Source organism: Triturus cristatus, chromosome 4_2 (genome assembly GCF_964204655.1).
Source record: "Triturus cristatus chromosome 4_2, aTriCri1.1, whole genome shotgun sequence".
NCBI classification, from domain to species: Eukaryota; Metazoa; Chordata; class Amphibia; order Caudata; family Salamandridae; genus Triturus; species Triturus cristatus.
The window spans coordinates 566411305-566429422 of NC_140586.1; the positions used below are offsets into that span (position 1 = coordinate 566411305).

Here is an 18118-nt window from a genome sequence, read left to right on the forward strand (position 1 = left end):
GATCGTTTTTAGTCCTTTGGGTTTTGTTATGGTATCCCACATAGCTTAAAGTTGTGCTCCTGATTTTGCAGATAAAAGTACACAAACAAGTGATGATAGAATGCTCAAATTGATCTCAGTCACTGATAATCACTCTAGCCGCATCCCATTATGCTGAACATGCCACCACCTCTGTTTGGACATAGCCATATGCAAATCAGCTTTGAACCTGCTCCAATGGAAACCGTGCATTCCAAACGGCCAGGTCAGGTCCCCTCGGATTTGGAACACTAGCAACCCAGAACCGGCATTCCATCCATCACTTTTTTGGTATACCTTGATGTGTTGCCCTATGTGGGATGGGTATGCCCAGACTTGGGCCCCCTGCACACTGTCTCTGGAACCAAGCTTTACCCAGCTAATGAGCCCTACCTAGGGTGAAACCAGTCCTGGGTTGCTTGTGCTTGTCCCTTCTGTGACTGCGACCGAGAAATGCCCAGGACTGTCAGGGGAACGTCAGTTTATCACCCTATGCAGATTACTTGTCCCATCCTCTTCACTTACTAGGAGACAGCTACTCTCCTCCAAAAGGGTCTATTTTGCAGGAAGTCTATTATCTGCCAGATGGCCAGTAAAGTTGTCCCAGCATGACACTTCAAATCCAGAATCTAATTAAGGGATGGTTCAAGACAATATTGGCAATCCAAGAATGTGTGGTCGAAATAATATTTTATTTGTGATCTGGACCTTTTTAAATACAGGAAAATTCATGTTAGAATTTCTCCATGTTGAGCCAATGTAAAGGTTTCACCCTCCGTGTAAATACAATAAAGCATTACAGACTTAATGCTCTAGTCACAAATAAAGTTAACCTTTTTTTGGGATACCCAATTAAATTATATAGGGAGTACAGGCCACAACAAATGTATTCAAGGTCCAATCTATAAAAGGCTACCTGTGCACCAATATCAAGTTGAGTCATACAGCAGTCTTTATTGCTCAGCCTACATAAGAGTTCACATAAAACAAGTAAAGGACCGCTTGCCTTAGTTACACAACAATAAGTCATCTTTTAAAAGGTAGGCACTGGCAGTCACAACGCCATTTAATTTAAACAGTTTACGGTGGGTGAGATTACATTTTGGTATATTACTCACAGCAGAAATTCAAAGACCAGGCAGTCCAAATAAAAAACATCTGGGGTGAGTGGGAGGGGGGTTAAGCAGGGCAGAACCATTTCCGTCATACTCTCTATGGTCTGGTTCACTTTGAATGCCAAAGTATCTCTTATAGAGTTCCGATTGCTGCCATTTTGTTCATCTGTATTAGCAGGGCAAACAACCATTACAACACGGTCATTACAACGCGTTGTAACAACACAAGTGCTGTTACAACGCATTACCATTACAACACAAGATTTTACCACACATATGCCTTTACAACGCATGCCTTTACAACGAATTTCATTGTAAAGGCATGAATGTTAAAGGCATATGCATATTAAATATAACAATTAGGTACATATTAAGTGTTTGTATACAAGTGTATGGGTTTTTAGGGTTTAGGGTGGGTATGGGTTTTTGGGTGGCAAGGGTAGTTTTAGGGTTTAAGGTGGGCATGGGTCTGGAAGCTGTAAAAGTTGTAAATAAACACAGCTATTTTGACTCACTGTTTGATCACAAGGTATCATGGGACTCCTGGCTGAAAGCAAGAAAAGGCAGGTTATAGTGCAACAATGATCCAATTCAAGATGAAGTTGAGGGATATTCCAGAAACCCAACAATTGAAGCCTATAACATGAAGCTGACCCCTATGAATCACAAAGGTGACCTAATTTGGCTATCTTAAATTTGACTGTCATCTGAAGAAATGGAAGTGTGAATTTGAAAGCTGGGCCTCAGACACTCTACTTTAATAGAAGTGATGGGTGGTGATATTTGAAAAAGTGTGGAATAATAAGACTGATTAAGGCATCTAATAAGAGGGCTGGGGATAGGTATGAGCGAGTGCCCCTGATCGATAGATTTAAAATGGTTAGAGTTAAAAGTGTGTTATTAGAGGCAGTCACTCTCCAATATTTCCTAAACTTATTTTCTCAATGGCGCAAGCTCTGATACACTTTTAAATTTTGTGAAGACAAGCACGCTGGTTTTCATTTGGCAGGACCAGAAGGACTATGGGTGGTTGTGCTCGGAAGCCAATGGTGATTTAAGTAATAAGTACAGCTGGAAAGCAAAATCAAAATGAATTGGAAAATAAATGACTGCCTTTCAAGTTGAAGTCACCACAAACAGGTGCCCATGTGTATTGCAACTGTTTCTTCATGGGAGTTCACAAATTGCATTTAAGACAAGCGAGATAGTGGACATGTTAGAGCCACAGTACAATATACCAGAGGGGGCTGGAATCTCTCTCTCGTTTAGATGGAAAGCAAGAAGAATTGGTATTATAGAATTTGAATTCTAGCCTTTGAGTAAAAGGATACAGCGTAACTTAATAAACGATTATATTGTTGTGATGAGACTGGAGCCCAGGGCTGTCTGGGTGTGTGCGCACTGTCCCCAGCTGCTGGTGTAACTGCCTATGTGTACTCACGCTACACCGAGCAGACCTTCACCCGCCGGCTGTCAGGAAGCAGTGATTCCCTCCGCGTGACTCGTATTGTTTTTAAGAGCTTTCAATGATTAAACAAGTAAAACATATTCATTTCTTTATTTGAAATGTATGAAGTAGCTTTTGGTGTGTTGGAACGATCAATAAACTAATATTGATACTAATCCTATTGTCAGCACTATGCCAATGACTGCCTTAAAGAGGCTAATGATTCTCTAAATACTAAACAAACATAGGAATTCAGAATTGATGGAGAGCATGCTAAAAAAAGAAATCTTGATCTGCCTCAATAACTGCAAAGTGTAAAGGCAGATGTGGGCAATGCCCTCCCCTCTTCAACGGGAGCACTGCAAGGATACCCAAAATGGAAGGCACAATATTTGAACAATGGGGAGGAGGGGTGACTGCAACAGCCAGAGCAAATGGTGCACTAAGCCCGAAGCCAGGAAGAAGACGGCTGCACATAGGCAATCGCGTCTTTGTAGGGATAATGCTGGCTCATCTAGCATGTGCAGCGATCCTGGGCCCAGAGGAGAGCGCATAGTAGGAAGCTGGCTCTGAATATACTATACCAAAGTAAGGTATAGTGTGCACAGAGTCCAGTGGAACCCCAAAAGTAGGCAGAGGTAAAAGTAGATAGCACCTTACTCTCTATTTGCAGTAGTGTGGGCGAGCAGTAAGGCTTTATCAGAGGGTAGTGTTAAGCATTTATTGTACACACTCATGCAAGAAATGATTTCACATACTCAAAGACTGAACTCTGACAAATTTCTTTTGTATAAAAATACTATTTAGTTGTATTTTATTTCTAGAACCAAGCCAGGCCTGGTACAGGTAAGTGTAATAGTACTTTGCAAGAATAATGCAGTTAAATACATCTTGAATGCAGTTGAATGCAATTGGATTTGTTAAAGGTAAGTCACTTGTTCATAAAACAGTTGGAATTACTGGGGGGGGGGGGGGTTCAAGTTAGCACACAAAGTGCACCCACAGCTGCACTGGGACAGGCGGGTGCAGGGTGCTGATTTGGTGTTGGGTGCCCTGTTGTTTTCAATGGTATTTGCCGGTTTTGGATTCTGGCTGCAGGCCCGGTCCAGGAAGTCTTCTGGGAGGAACCAAGAGTTGGGCAGGTAAGTTGGAGGGCTCGGGCACGGGTCCTCTTCACCAGGGCGGCTGGATGAAGTGGTGTTTTTTTAGGTTGAATTTCACCTTACCGGGCCACTTGAGGTTGGAGGAATCTTTGTGCAGAGGCTACAGGCGACGTCGGGGAGTCCTGGAGGGGTCAACCCACAATGGACTCAGACTCTGGAGTACTGTGGGACCTCGCTGGGACCGGTGGGCCACTCTGAATCGGGTCGTTGGCAACGGGTGCACTTGTGGATCCAGGCGTTGGGTTTCTTTGTCTTCAGCAAGCTCGTAGTCTTTCTTTGGGGATTCTTTTCAACAGGCCTGCTGTTCACAGGATGTCCGGTCTTTGTTGAAGGCAGTCAATCCTCCCAAGAGTTCTGGAGGTCGCTGACTGCAGCACGAGGAGACTTTTGGTGTCTTCGTCGTACTTCTTCTTCGTAATTTACGAGAATCTGCCTTCTTGGTTCAGGGCTGACCCCTAAATACTGTATTTAGGACGTTTTAGGGGTCTCGAGGTCAGTAGCCAATAGGCCACTGACCTTAGGGTGACTACGTCCTTGGTGTGCTCACACCACGTGGGGAAATGGGATCAATCCCTAATCCTAATTGGAGAGTGCCTGCCCCCTGCAAGATGGCGGGCACTGAAGAGTGGGCTTCACCTCGCCTCCCCCACCTCAGGGGTGGGGTTGGCAGATGTGGGCACACCTTCTGGGCTGCTCTTATTTTTACCGCCTGTCTTCCAGCCGAAAAGGAGGGGAGACAGGAAGGGGGCCTGCTCCTGACAGCAGGAGAGGCTGAGGGTTGTGTTACAAAGGCAGTAAGGCCTTTAAAACGTCCATGCCACAGATGACTCTTCTTAACCTGGGGGAGGTGCGAACAGCTCCACCCAGGAAAGGCTTTGTTTCTGGGCTCAGGGAGCGAAGGCTCCAACCCGAGGGGTCCAGAAACATGTCTCGTGGTGGCAGGCTAGTTTGTACCAGTCAGGGAACCCACCAGAGGCTGGTCGTTTTCTACCAAACTTTTCAGAATTCAGTAAAGCCATTATGGTGCTGTGGAAGTTGTAATGACAAACTCCCAGACCATATACTCTTTATGGCTTTACTGTACTTACAATGTCTATGAATGGACTTAGACACTGTATGGGGTACAGTACTCATGCAACTGTACCCTCACCAGTGGTATGGTGCACCCAGCTAGAGGGGTGTCTTACCTATACCATAGGCAGTGGGTTGTAGGCATGGCACACAGGAATGCATGCCATGTAGACTATTCACTTTTCTCTGCACCAAAACCCACAGCCTGCAATGGCAGTGTGTATGTTAAGGTACAGGACCTCTAAGGGTCGCACAATAAGTGCTGCAGCCCTTAGAGGTCTTCCCTGGTCACAGTGCCCTTGGTAGCCATGGTACCTTTCACAAGGGACTTACATGTGGCCAAAGAGGTGCCAATTGGGGGTGCAAAGTTACAGTTTTGGGAAAGAACACAGGCCCTGGGAACCTGATTGACAGAGACTCAGGCCACATCAAGCTAAAATGCATCAGAAATCTAGAAAAATGTGTGCGAGGGGGGGGTTCTGCAACAGAAACCGAGCTTCCTACATGCATGCATTGGGCAGAAGGAGAAACAAAAGGCACAGGACTGCCTGCTGACATGAAAACAGGGATTCAGCGACATCTAACTGACTTGGAACCAGCAAGGAACAGCACTTCAGTCCAAGAATATGCCAGCAGAGCAGTGGGCCAAATGCAACATACCAGTTGGACTGCTGCCACACATGAAAATGCAACATGAGACAAAAAGGGAGAAAAATATAACTGTTGGAAAGGCAGGAACAGGCACACAAGGACACAATGGCGTCCATTCCTGTGACGCCAAGATCAGATGCATAGTAACTTGTTACGACACCAGATGTATGTTGCATGTAATTTCTAAGTGTTGTATATAACATGTGCTACTATTACCCAAATAATTGGCATTCACTTTACTGACCTCAGGAATCTGGAAGAGTGAGTCAGCCATGACAGGATTCCAACTTGTGATCTGCAGGTCACAAGTCTGCAGCACTGAACCAGCTTTGAACAGGGTTTGCAAAAGAGAAACCTCAAAGAACAATAATCAGGACCAGGAGGGATCACTTAGGTAAAAGCTCAGCATGAGAATAAAAGTGACCACAGGATTAAAAGCAAGTATACCAAAACTCATAGATAATAAGAAACAGAACTTCTTAAATGACAAGTTTCCACTGTAATAGAAGAAAGATGAGGCTGCAAACAAGACTACTAAGGAAGAAGCACAGGCCATCTTTGTGATCGACTGGCACAAGGTGATTGATAATGAAATACAGAATGGTTTTGGAGATAAGAATGGATTACGTAAAAGAAGAACTGCTGCTCCTAAGATGTTACTTACAACAAATCTCATGGTGACTAAACAAATCAACGAATTTCGACAATATAAGGCAAAATCATTACAATGAAATCCCAAGTAGAACCCCCCCCCTCGAGCAGAAGAACAAACTTGTGGAGTTACTGATGGGAGACACCAAAGGCCACTCACGTAGAAACAACGTAAAAATGGTGGAAGCATCAGGAGGAGGCAAAAATCCAGTACATTTCCTGGAAAACGGACTCAGCAGCTAGGTTGGGCAGGCAAAATACTGGACTGTTTTAAATAGTATGCTAGAAAAATATTGAAGCCAAAATACTATCAGAATAATGTGAAAATAGGCATATATAGGTATAAGTAGGTGTGTAAGGACTGTGATTGCATTCATTTGATTTCATATAGTATGTAATACTGCACGTCTACAACAACGTGGTGATGGATAGAATGCTTGAAGTAATCCAAGTCTCTGGCAATCGCTCTGGGCCACATCGCAGTCCATCATTTTTGTTACCACCATGCCACCTCAGTTTGGAGGAGGGAGGGTGGGGTTGAGTCTTCACATGCAACAACAGCTTTTGAGTGTTGGTTATAACTAGAGGTTCCTTCCTGAAGTGGTTTTAAAAGGCTTAGTAGAGGGTCCAAAAAGGTAAGGATTTTCTTGAATATCAAAATAGGTCAACTTTATGTGGAAATAACTGAGAATAGTAATTTGTAATACATAGCACTTAGAAATGGTAGAAGTGTGGTATTGATAGCTATATAAAAATGAAATCATCATCAGTTACACATTTTTTCCTTTAAAGGATCAGTCTTTTTGAAAGTTAAATCCATTGCTAGATGTGCAAAGAAAGACAGATGGTTCATTATGTGGCGTGTGAACTAATAGTGTCAGCCCAGAAACCAAAACAAAGAATGCACTATTATCTTCGTAAATACTTAATGCAGTGAAAATGCTTAATAAAGAGTAAATAACGCAGGTACCTTATTTTGATTTATGACATCAGTTTGATAGTATTTTACAAGCTTTTCCTCCACTAAGCTTGCAAGGTCAGTCGAATTATCCAATGGCTCACTGAAAAATATGTAAAAACAAGTTTAGGAAAATTAAGATGTTATATTACAATCCTGAGTTGTGCAGGATAATTGACAGTAACCTCCCTCCATCCATATAAAAATGAAAGCACAAAAACTTACTTGCCCTGAACCATTTGTAGGTTTCATAAATGTGTATTAATACGTTTAGGTTAATCCTGTACTGTTATGAGAATCTAGATGAAAGATCACAACATTCTGGATCCTATTTCATAGTCTCACATTTTATGATTTCAATTATTTTCCTCACATTGAATGTTAAATTTAACAAGCCATCTGGTCTTTATACATTTTCATAAATACATTTATTTTTACAAAACACTTAGGGGTGTCTCTGTCATTAAACAATTTAGGAACAAAGACAGAAATAGATACTTCTACAGCAGCACCTACTCTTGCTAAGCATTTGCCACTCACGATCACTGGATTGTAACAACTATGTCAAAGATCTACATTCGGTGAGGTAACAGGTTGTAATATGCGCCTCTGAGTCACTTCAAATTTTGTTTCCAATGAGCCTCCTGCACGCCTCAACTCCTTAACAGGGGCTGACCAAGGGATATGTTAATAAACAGGTTTGGGGATGTAGTGATAGAAATCACTGTGCCTGAATTAAGGGATACTGGACAGAGATTAGTTATCGGTATGTAATCAGAGAAAAGTAACTTTCACATTCTACTCACCTCAAACAAAATGTGTTGGAACAATTACAAACCAGGAAACAACATCGAAGGAGAGCAGCAAACGGGAATCAAAGGGAGATCATTGGAAGACGTTTTAAATACTGCTTGCCCAAACTGAGAGTGTGGATAAAACATGGTCCTAAGTAATAGTGCTTGCAGAATGCATGTGGGAGAGTCAGAATTGATGGCCCAGCATATTAGACTCATGGATAAGCGACTATGCAGAGCAAAGAAAGTTGCAATCGTCATGATGGAGAGAGGATAGAGCACATCTGGAACTGGTGCCCACTAGATTGAGTTGTCTTTTGACATACAGAAACAAGTCAGTAGACAATAAATGCCTTAGAAGGTTGTTTACTAAGAGCATTGTGTGAGAAAGTGCCTTCTTTCTTGCATGGTATTCCCGCACTTTTTGCTGAATTGCTGAATGTACTTTGACTGAGTGTGCCCTGGACTCCTGCCAATCAGGTGCCCAGGGCCTATGTTCCTTCCCTAAAACAAACCAAACCCCAATTGGCAAACCTTGGCCACATGTCAGCCCCTGGTAAATGGTACCCTAAGTACCCAGGGCTTTGTGACCCAGGAAGGCCTCTAAGAGCTGCAGCACTCCTTGTGCCACTCTTAGAGGCCCTGTACCCTTACACACACACACTGCCTTTGCAGGCTGAGTGTTTGGGTGCAAGACAAAAACAAAGTCGACATGGCACACATCCCTGTGTGCCATGCCCATCACATACACTGCCATGGCATACATCAGTCACCCCTCTAGCTGGGTGCCTTATGCCAATGGTGTGGGCACAGGAGCAAGAGTCCTGTGCCTCTACAGTGCCCAGGTCCATCCCTGAGCCCTGTAAGTGCAGTGCTGCCATTTAAAGAGTACATGGTGCTGGGGGCTCGTCAAACACAAGCTCCACAGCACCATAATGGCAACACTAAAGACTGGGAAGTTTGGTATCAAACTTCTCAGCACATTAAACCCACACTGATGCCAGTGTGGGATTTAATGTACCAAGCACCCCAGAGGGCATCTTAGAGGTGCCCCCTCGAACCTAACCTACAAATCCACGTCTGCTCTGAGGCTGCCTAGGCTGCCACCCAGCAGACATGTTGCTGGACCCCTGGGTAGGAGAGCCCCTGCTCTCCTGGTCCTGCAACAATGCACATCCTGGGCGAGGTGCTAAATCTCCTCCCCCAGGATGGGCAGGGGGAAGCTTCAAAGGCATGCTGCCTCTGTGAGCTTCCCCAGGCCCCTGCAACCCCCCACTCTGGCGGGAAGCTTTGGCCGGAAACCCCAAATAAGGACAGGGGATGTGCCAGCCTGCCAACCCCACCCCTCAGGTGGGGAGGCGAGGTGAAGCACATCTCCGGGCTCTCGCCATCTTGAAGATGGGGAGCCCTACCCTATCAGGACTAGGCTACTGCCCCCCTCTCACAGGAGAGAGGCAGGATAGGGGGTGTACCCACCCCAGGACGGGGACCCATTGGTCCCTGCCCTTCACCTACCTGTAACGCCCCTAAATCTAGTATTTAGGGGCACCCTGAACCTTCCTTCCCCAGATTCCAGATTCCAAAATACGAAGAGCAAGAAGAAAGAAGACCTGCCCTGCAGCTGCTGAAAAGAGGAAGACACCAACTGCTTTGGCCCCAGCCCTACCGGCCTGTCGACCCTCGAACCTGCTCCAGCTCCAGCCTGGCATCTCTTGTGGCTAGCAACCTCACCAACCCCGGAGGACCTGGCTACCTTTTGGCTCTAAGCCCCTGGGACTCCCATGAGTAGAGGCTCTACTCGAAACCTATCTCTAACCCCTGGCAGCAGCCCGAAACCGCGAACCCAGCAGCACACTCTGCACCAGCCTAGCCTGGCCAGTGCCGGAGTTAAAAAAGACCCTGAGGACGACACCACGGCGACAGTGACCCCGAGTCCGGCACCCAAGGACCTCCCTCGACACTCCTGAAGAAGCCTGCAGCCTCAAAACCAGGTGCCCCCCCCCCAACCGCGATCAACAGAAGGTAAGATTTCCCGACACCTAAAGGCACCCCTGCACGCGGCGCCCCACGGCCCCCTGTGCCCAATCCCGGGGTACCTACCTATCCTCCAACTACCCAACTTACCTCTCGAAGTGGTGGTGGCACCTGAAGAGTCCTCGTCCCCGAGCTTGCAGTCTTTTTCCTAACCGGAGATTTCCCATTGAAATCCATTGAGTGCCCGAAGGCTCAAAAGCACTCTGCACCCAGCCGCCCGAGTGGCCCTGGCAGTGAAAACTTTACTCCTACCTACTTCCCCACTTGCCCTGAGTAAGTGACCAGGAGTCCAGCTCCCACAGCCGCGTGGCTTGCCAGTCAGCAGCCACCCAACAAGGCCCCCCTATCTCTCATAGGATAACATTGGGCCAAACTCTCTCTGCACCTGGCCGCCCTAGTGCCGCTGAGGGTGAACCAACTATACCTTCCTGACCCTGGGAGACCCCTGAGTCTGTGCCCAGAACCTCAACTCTGCCAGTCGAGTACTTACTCTTAAACCGCAAACTCTATTTTCCTCATAGGGTAACATTGACTGGCTTTTTCCTGAAATTTCTTCTAAGTGTGGACTCTTCAAATCTTCAAATATTCACCAAAAATCAGCCGAGTGACAAAAACAAATTTACTCACCTGCTCTTAGGTGAGCTCCCAGTGCTGGATCTTGGTGCCCAGCACTGACAATGAAAAATCTCTACAACTATACTTACCCTTAACTCAATTTTCTTCCATTGACTGCTTTTCTGTGAAATTTCTTCTAAGTGTCGATTTCTGCAATCTTTAAATATTCTTCAAAAATCGCATAATATCTGAAAACGTATTTACTTACCTGTTTTGGATAAAGGTCCCAGTACTGAGTCTAGGCACCCAGTACTGGATTACAAAAGTAACGAGAACATACTGTACCTGCAACCTGCATTTTCTTCCATAGGGAATCATTGACTGTTTTCTCTGAAATATTTTCTAAGTGTCAACTTTTAAAATAGCTAAATATTAGTTAAAAATCATTACAGTACTTAAAATCGACTTTCATCACTTGATTCTGAGAACTGACCCAGGACTGAATCTAGGATCCAGTCCTGGAATTCCAAAAGTAATCTAAAAAGTAATCTGTTGCAAATAACTTGAAATTTACCATTGAGCTCAATGTATTGTTGTGTTTAAAAATAGAGTTGCCTACTGCAACCATTTGTAACTATTTACTAAAGTCTATTGCATATTGCAAAAGTATTTATATGAAACATCTACTGTTGAGAAAGTATATTTTAACTCCAAGTGTTGGTTCTAAAATAAAACAAGCATATATTTTTTATATATATAAACCATTGGCATAGAGTTCAGTTATTGAGTGTGTGAAACCATTTGCTGACTGAATGTGTACAACAAATGCTTTACACTGTCCTCTGGTACTGCCTTACTGCTCGACCAAGCTACCACTTTAGGGAGTAAGGTTATACCTAACTTTAACCTCGGTCAAACCCTGGGGGACTGTGGACTCTGTACACCCTGTACCTATTAAGGAACAGTATATACAGAGCCACTTTCTCACACATTTCTGTTATTAAACTAGCAGAGCCTGAGCTAAGTGTAGGAAGCTGGCTTTGTATATACTATACCAAAATTAGGTATAGAGTGCACAGAGTCCAGTGGAACCCCAAAGGTAGGCAGAGGTGGAAGCAGATAGCACCTTACTCTCTATTTGTGGTAGTGTGGGCGAGTAGTAAGGCTTTATCAACCAGCAGTTTTAAGCATTTGCTGTACACACTCAGGCAGCAAATGAGGTCACACACTTAAAGGCTGAACTCAGACCAAATTGTGTGTATCAAAAATATTTATTAAGTTATTTTATTTCTAGAACCAAGCCAAGCCTGGTGCAGGTAAGTGAAATAAATGCTTTGCAAAATCTTATGCATAGTTTTACAGTTGAATGCAGGTTCAAATGCAGTTGATTGAATTAAAGGTAAGTCAATGTTTTGAAATTACTTTTCAGTTACTTTGCAGATTACTTTGTACATTACTTTTTAGATTACCTTTTAAGTTACTTTTTCTACTCCGTGTGATATACCTAGATATCACACTGGCACATTTCCTAGAGAAAAGGTAAGTCAATCAGTTTTTGTACATTTGCAGTTTTTCAGTGTTTCATACAGACCAACTCCACACTTAGAACAATTTTCATGGAAAAACAGTTAATGTATTCCTATGGAGAAAAATGAAGTTAACAGTTTGCAGGCAAGTATACGTTTGTGGGAGTTGGTATTCTAGGGTTAGAAGCAGGGTTCCCCAAGGGTCAAGGATGCACTCCTGAAACACCCTTAGCGGCACTAGGGTAGCCGGGTGCTGAGGCCCAATGTAATCCAATGGGGGTTAGGGGGCCTCCGGTTGGTGGCTGCTCACGAGCAGGCCACACAGTTGTGGGAGCAAAGCTCCTGGTGTTAAGCTCAGGGCAAAGAGGGATTTTGGCTGCAGGCTCGGTCCAGGAAGTCTTCCGGGAGGAACCAACAGCTGGGCAGGTACATTGGAGGGCTCAGGATGCTGGATGCAGGGGTTTATTTTGAGGTCGGATTTCACCTTACCGGGCCACTTGCGGTGTCTCTGTGCTGAGGCTGCAGGAGACGTCTGGGAGTCCTGGAGGGGTCAACCCATGGTGGACTCGGATTCTGGAGCAGTGGTGGACCTTGCTGGCACCGGTGGGCCACTCAGACTCGGGCTGTAGGGTGAAGTGGTGGTAACAGGCCTCAGAAGACTCAGTCTTTCTTGGCTGTCTCTTTTGAACAGAGCTGCTGTTCACAGGAGATCCGGTCTTTGTGGAAGGCAGTCAGTTCCTGGGGTTCTGGAGGTCGCTGGCTGCAGGACATGGTGACTTTTGGCACAGGATCACTGGAAACTGCCGACGGGCCGGTAGGGCTGGGGCCAAGTCAGTTCTTCTCTGCAGTCTCCTCTGCTGGGAGTCTTCTTTCATCCTTCTTCTTAGTAGGTTGCAGGAATCTGTCTTCTTGGTTCAGGGCTGCCACCTAAATATGGTATTTAGGGGGCGTTTAAGGGGTCTCAAGGTCAGTAGCCAATGGGCTACTGACCTTATGGTGACTACACCTTTGGTGTGCTCACCCCACGTGGTGGAGTGGGCACAATCCCTAATCCTGATTGGGGAGTGCCTTCCATCTGCAAGATGGCGGGCACTGAAGAGTGGGCTTCACCTCGCCTACCCCATCTGAGGCTGGCTAATATTTCCCGCCTTCTTCCCGCCAAAAAGGAGGGGAGACAAGAAGGGGGCCTGCTTCTAATAGCAGAAGAGGCTGGGGGGTCGCATTACAAAGGCGGCAAGGCCTTTGAAGCTCCCCTGCCACAGATGGCTCTTCCTGGCCTGGTGGAGGTGTGAACACCTCCGCCCAGGAAAAGTTTTGTTTCTGGGCTCAGGGAGCGAAGGCTTCCATCCCAGGGGTCCAGAAACATGTCTTGTGGTGGCAGGCTTGTGTGTACCAGTCAGGGAACCCACCAGAGGCACGTCGTTTTTCAGGGGGGATCTCTAAGATGCCCTCTGAGTGAATTTTTCATTAAATCCCACACTGGCATCAGTGTGGGTTTAATATGCTGAGAAGTTTGATATCGAAACTTCCCAGTTTTCAGTAAAGCCATTATGGTGCTGTGGAGTTCGTAATGACAAACTCCAAGCACCATGTACTCTAAAAGTCATTACTGCACTTACAATGTCTAAGAATTGGTCTAGACACTGTAGGGGTACAGGGCTCATGCACCTGTACCCTCCCCACTGGTATAGTGCACCAAGCTAGAGTGGTGGTTGACCTATGCCAGGGCAGTGGGTTGTAGGCATGGCATACAGGGATGTGTGCCATGTCGACTCTTCACTTTGTTCTGCACCAAAACACGCAGCCTCCAATGGGGGGGGGGGTGGGGGGTGTGTGTGTGTGTGTGTGTGTGTATATATATATATATTCACTTAAAAAACCATAGGTTTCACACAAGTTATAGTTAGCTGTACATTTCACTCGTAAAAAACCAATGAAATTCCACGTTATAGTTAGATCAGGTAACTATAACTTGCGCGCCCACAATAAACTGCTGATGACGTCACATATTACATCAGTTATGACATGGTCAGTGACATCACTCATGACATCAATGATGACATCTGAAATGACACATTGTGCATTGCGGTCGCGCAAGTTATAGTTACCTGATCTAACTAGAACGTGGAATTTCATTGGTTTTTTACGAGTGAAATGTACAGCTAACTATAACTTGTGTGAAACCTATGGTTTTTTAAGTGAATTTGCAAGGTTTTTTAAATGCTAATTCCTAACTATAACGTGTGTGAAACCTATGGTTTTTTCAGTGAATTTGTACGTTTTTTTTAAATGCTAAGTTATGTATTTATTTTAAATTTTTGCGCACACAGTGCGCTTCGCGCACCGTGCGCGCGCTGTGGGCACTCGGTGCGCTTCGCGCACCGAGCGCACACGTTGCGCATTTCGTACCGTGCACGCCTCGCCATTTTTTTACAAAATATCAATATTTTTTTTTCTCGCTTGGGGGTCCTTAGATTTATATATTAAATGTGATTGTTAATTCATTTTTTATTTTTTATATTTTTTTACCGTACGCGTACGGTAAGCTTACCGTACGCGCACTCCGCGATTTTTTTTTAAAATTATTAAATTTATTTTTCATACTTTTTGGTCCTTCGTGAACCCCCTGACGAACGCTAGGGGGTCTGCAACTCTCTTCGTTGCCCCCTTTTCATGTTATCAACCTTTGTTTTTCAGTGCGAGAGACAGAAAATGGCGGCCGATACTTTCTGATTTCGACCGATTCGAATGTTTACAGTCATGTAACCACCAATCAGAATTGAGCTCACGCACGGCACCGTACGCGTACGGTAAGCTTACCGTAAGCGCACGGAGCGCGCTTACAGATATATATATTGATTTAAATGCTATTTTCTCAGGACCTACTGAACAGATTTACACCAGACCTGCAAAAGGCACATCCCTGACCTGAGGACTACCTCTCTGCCCAATTTCAAGTAATTCTGTTCAGCCGTTCGGGCTGTAGCTCGGACTAAAGGTCCTATGGGAAAATGCATGGGGAAAACGCGTTTTGGGACCCCCCTTTTTTCTCAGCCCCCGCTTGACGAATCCCCCCGAGACTTTCAGGGTAGGAGCGGAGCGTAGCGCCCCATAAGTTTTGAAAAATTCGCGAGGATTCGTCAACCGGCGCCAAAGTTATTCCAAATAGAATGTTGCGGAGTGCCTATAAGAGTGGCCCTTAGAGGCATTCCCTGGCCACAGTGGCCTTGGTACACATGGTACCTTTTACAAGGGACTTACATGTGACCATAGAGGGGCCAATTGGGGGTACAGTGTACAGTTCTGGGAAAGAACACAGGCCCTGGGAACCTGATTGGCAGAGACCCAGGGCACATAGAGCCAAAGTGCATCAATAGTCTGGAAAAAAGTGTGTGGGGGGGGGGGGGTTTACTGTAACAGAAACCCAGCTTCCTACACTAAGCAAACTAATTACTGGTTTCCATTCCATGATCTAATACAATGTCACAGCTTTTATGATGCCCAGGCTCAAAAGTGTGGGAGCGAGGACACAAGGTAGGGAAGTTTGGTCACTTGGCTAATTTGGAAGTCTGAGCACCTGAAGGATGGACGAAGGATGATTTGTGATCCTTGCAGAGGTTTATAGACAAATCTGTTTTCTAGATGGCAAGTTGAGTGACAATGGTTCTTGTAGGAAGAAACAAGTGTTTCAAAATGTCAAAGTCACTGCTCAACCATTTCCTGCAGGAAACAACACAACAGAACTCGTGTGTGGCACAAAACTCAAAATTGACTATGTAAACTACCCACGTGGATCCTGAGCTTTGAACCAAGCCAGATAATCTCATATAAACCTTTGCAAAGATTCATCAAGAAGACATTTTTTACAAGATTGCTAGTGAAAAAGTTATTTGGCAGGACAAGAAACCGATTTAATATTCATCTCTGGAGTTCAGTAACAAAAGCAGTCACTTACCCATATACTGCAGCATTACGTAATTTGATAATCCTTATCAATCGCTGTGCCGAACAACAGTATATGCTAAATGTCAACTAAGCCTTACAGCGCAGAACCATGTAACATTATCATTAACACTTAGAGACTAATTACAATCGGATTGCAGCAGGATGCAGACCGCCAGACAAGTAGTCGCTGTTCCATCCACCATATAATGAGAAGGCCACCATTTTTCTATTGCAGCTTGTGCTGCAGCCCAGAACAGGGCCACAGCCTAAGCCGCAGTTGAAAAAGGGATGTTTGCAAACACTCATGCACCGTGTGCCAGGCCCCTTGTGGCTCAAGGGGGCTGGGGCCCCTGCTAGGGACACCCATAGTCCCTTTCCAAAAGCCTTTCCCTGGCAGTGGGACTGCCATAAAAAGGCTGTCAGGATTACTGTCTGACCGCCGCCTCAACGGGCTCCTTGAGCCTTCGGAGGTCGTTGTCCCACCACCCCACCCTCTGCGCTCCGACCGCCGGTATCATAATCCAGCTGTTGGATCGTTGCCCTGGATGTCAGACAAACCTCCACCAATGGCGGTGTGGCGGTCCGCCCGACATCATAATGGGGGCCTTAGTCAGTATGGGATTAATGGTGAAGTGCACATGAGGGGACACCTTGTTTGCATCCCATTATGATCACATTCATTGGTCAGGTGCCTGGTACCAGTTTGGCACAAGGCTGAGTGGTTTGTGGGTGAACAGGTTCAGGGCGGTTACCAAGACCAAATCACATGCTGAATCCTCTGCCTTTTGCGGCTTTGGTCCTTCTTCAAAAGGGGAAAAAAGGATTACACTTGGATGGATAAGAGACGATGAGCTTCAATGAGTGCAAAAAACTAGACAGTAGCAAGCCATGTAACCTCTTCCGAACCCTCCATTTTGAAACAGTAATATACCTTTTTTTCATTCAAGATTACATCAATAGTACTAAACAGACTAAAATTACAGAATAAACAGCAGATCTTACTTTTGACTCACTTTTTATATCGAATACCAGGGTTTTCATCCAAAGAGGCGCATAAAGTCACAATCTGCTGTGCGACTTCTTCCATCATGGCCTCTTTATCAACCGTCTCATCGGGACTATAACATCGGTAGAATGCATCTGGTATGTTGAGGACAAATGCCTATATTAAAGAAAACAAACTTATTTTAGCAGCAAAACACAAGGCTGAGGATAGAAATAAGATGGACAAGAGTACTTTTTGCCTACCCTCCAGCCTTTCAAGACTGGAATCGTTAGATATAGGTCACGTTCCCAGTCACCCAGGAATTGATTGATGCATGAGCCTTTCTACATGAGAAAGATATTGCAAATACTGCCACAATAAATTCCCCCATGACCAAATTAAAATCCACCCTCATTTTAATTTTCATTAAGGTTTGGCACTACATAAATATCTCAATATAATAAAAAAATAAGTAAATAAACTGACAATTACTAAATAAAAGGTAACATACCCGAGACTCCAATGGAAAAAAGGAAATATTTATTTCTTTGCATCTTCTTATTTTCTTAGCATCGCAAGTCTTTAGTTTGTTAAAGAGACTGTCGGGGCAAACTGCAACAAAAGAAGGGACAACCATTGCAGATTTTCAATAAATCTTCAAACTGGTGGAAAACAAGTGGAAGACATGGGATTTGTACTATTTAACTTCTTTATAGAAAAACAATTTAAAATTAATTTTAGTTTAACAGCCAGTAAACTGTGGGGATGATTTTTCAATCTGCAACACATCATTATGGATGACGTTTGAAGTTCCAGTATTTGACTGACCCCCCTGGAAATTTCGATTCTCCTATTAACATGACTAGAGAATCTGGATTTCATTAAAGACTCGGAAGCTAACATTATGCATATAACTTTTAATGCGTCTCCAAGCAGCCGCAAACATCATAAAGATAAGTGTTCCAGAATAGAATATTCAAAACAAGTAAAAGGCATGAGCTTCTAAGAAACAGCCTCTTTTGAATGTGGCGTAAAACAGGAAGCGTCTTGAAGAGATGAAGCGTTATATAACAGTAAATAAACTCCAAACAGTCAGTTAAATCATCAGTAAACGAAGAATATGAAGATGTGAGAGAAGGATCGAAGACGGCAACAGATGATTAGAGATTGTCTGAAAAAAAGAGAAACGAGAAGGGTAAGTACGT

At 44.7% G+C, this 18118-nt stretch overlaps 1 protein-coding gene across 1 annotated transcript in view; it reads right to left on the reverse strand.

Moving 5' to 3' along the window:
• The window catches only part of STXBP3 (syntaxin binding protein 3), a 177737-nt gene that overhangs the window by 97266 nt on the left and 62353 nt on the right, over positions 1-18118 (reverse strand). The window contains exons 6-8 of the mRNA XM_085602220.1: positions 17425-17525; positions 16942-17090; positions 7087-7177 (exon numbers count right to left, since the gene is read on the reverse strand). Coding sequence (XP_085458346.1) covers positions 7087-7177; positions 16942-17090; positions 17425-17525 — 341 coding nt within the window. The remainder of the gene's footprint in view (positions 1-7086; positions 7178-16941; positions 17091-17424; positions 17526-18118) is intronic.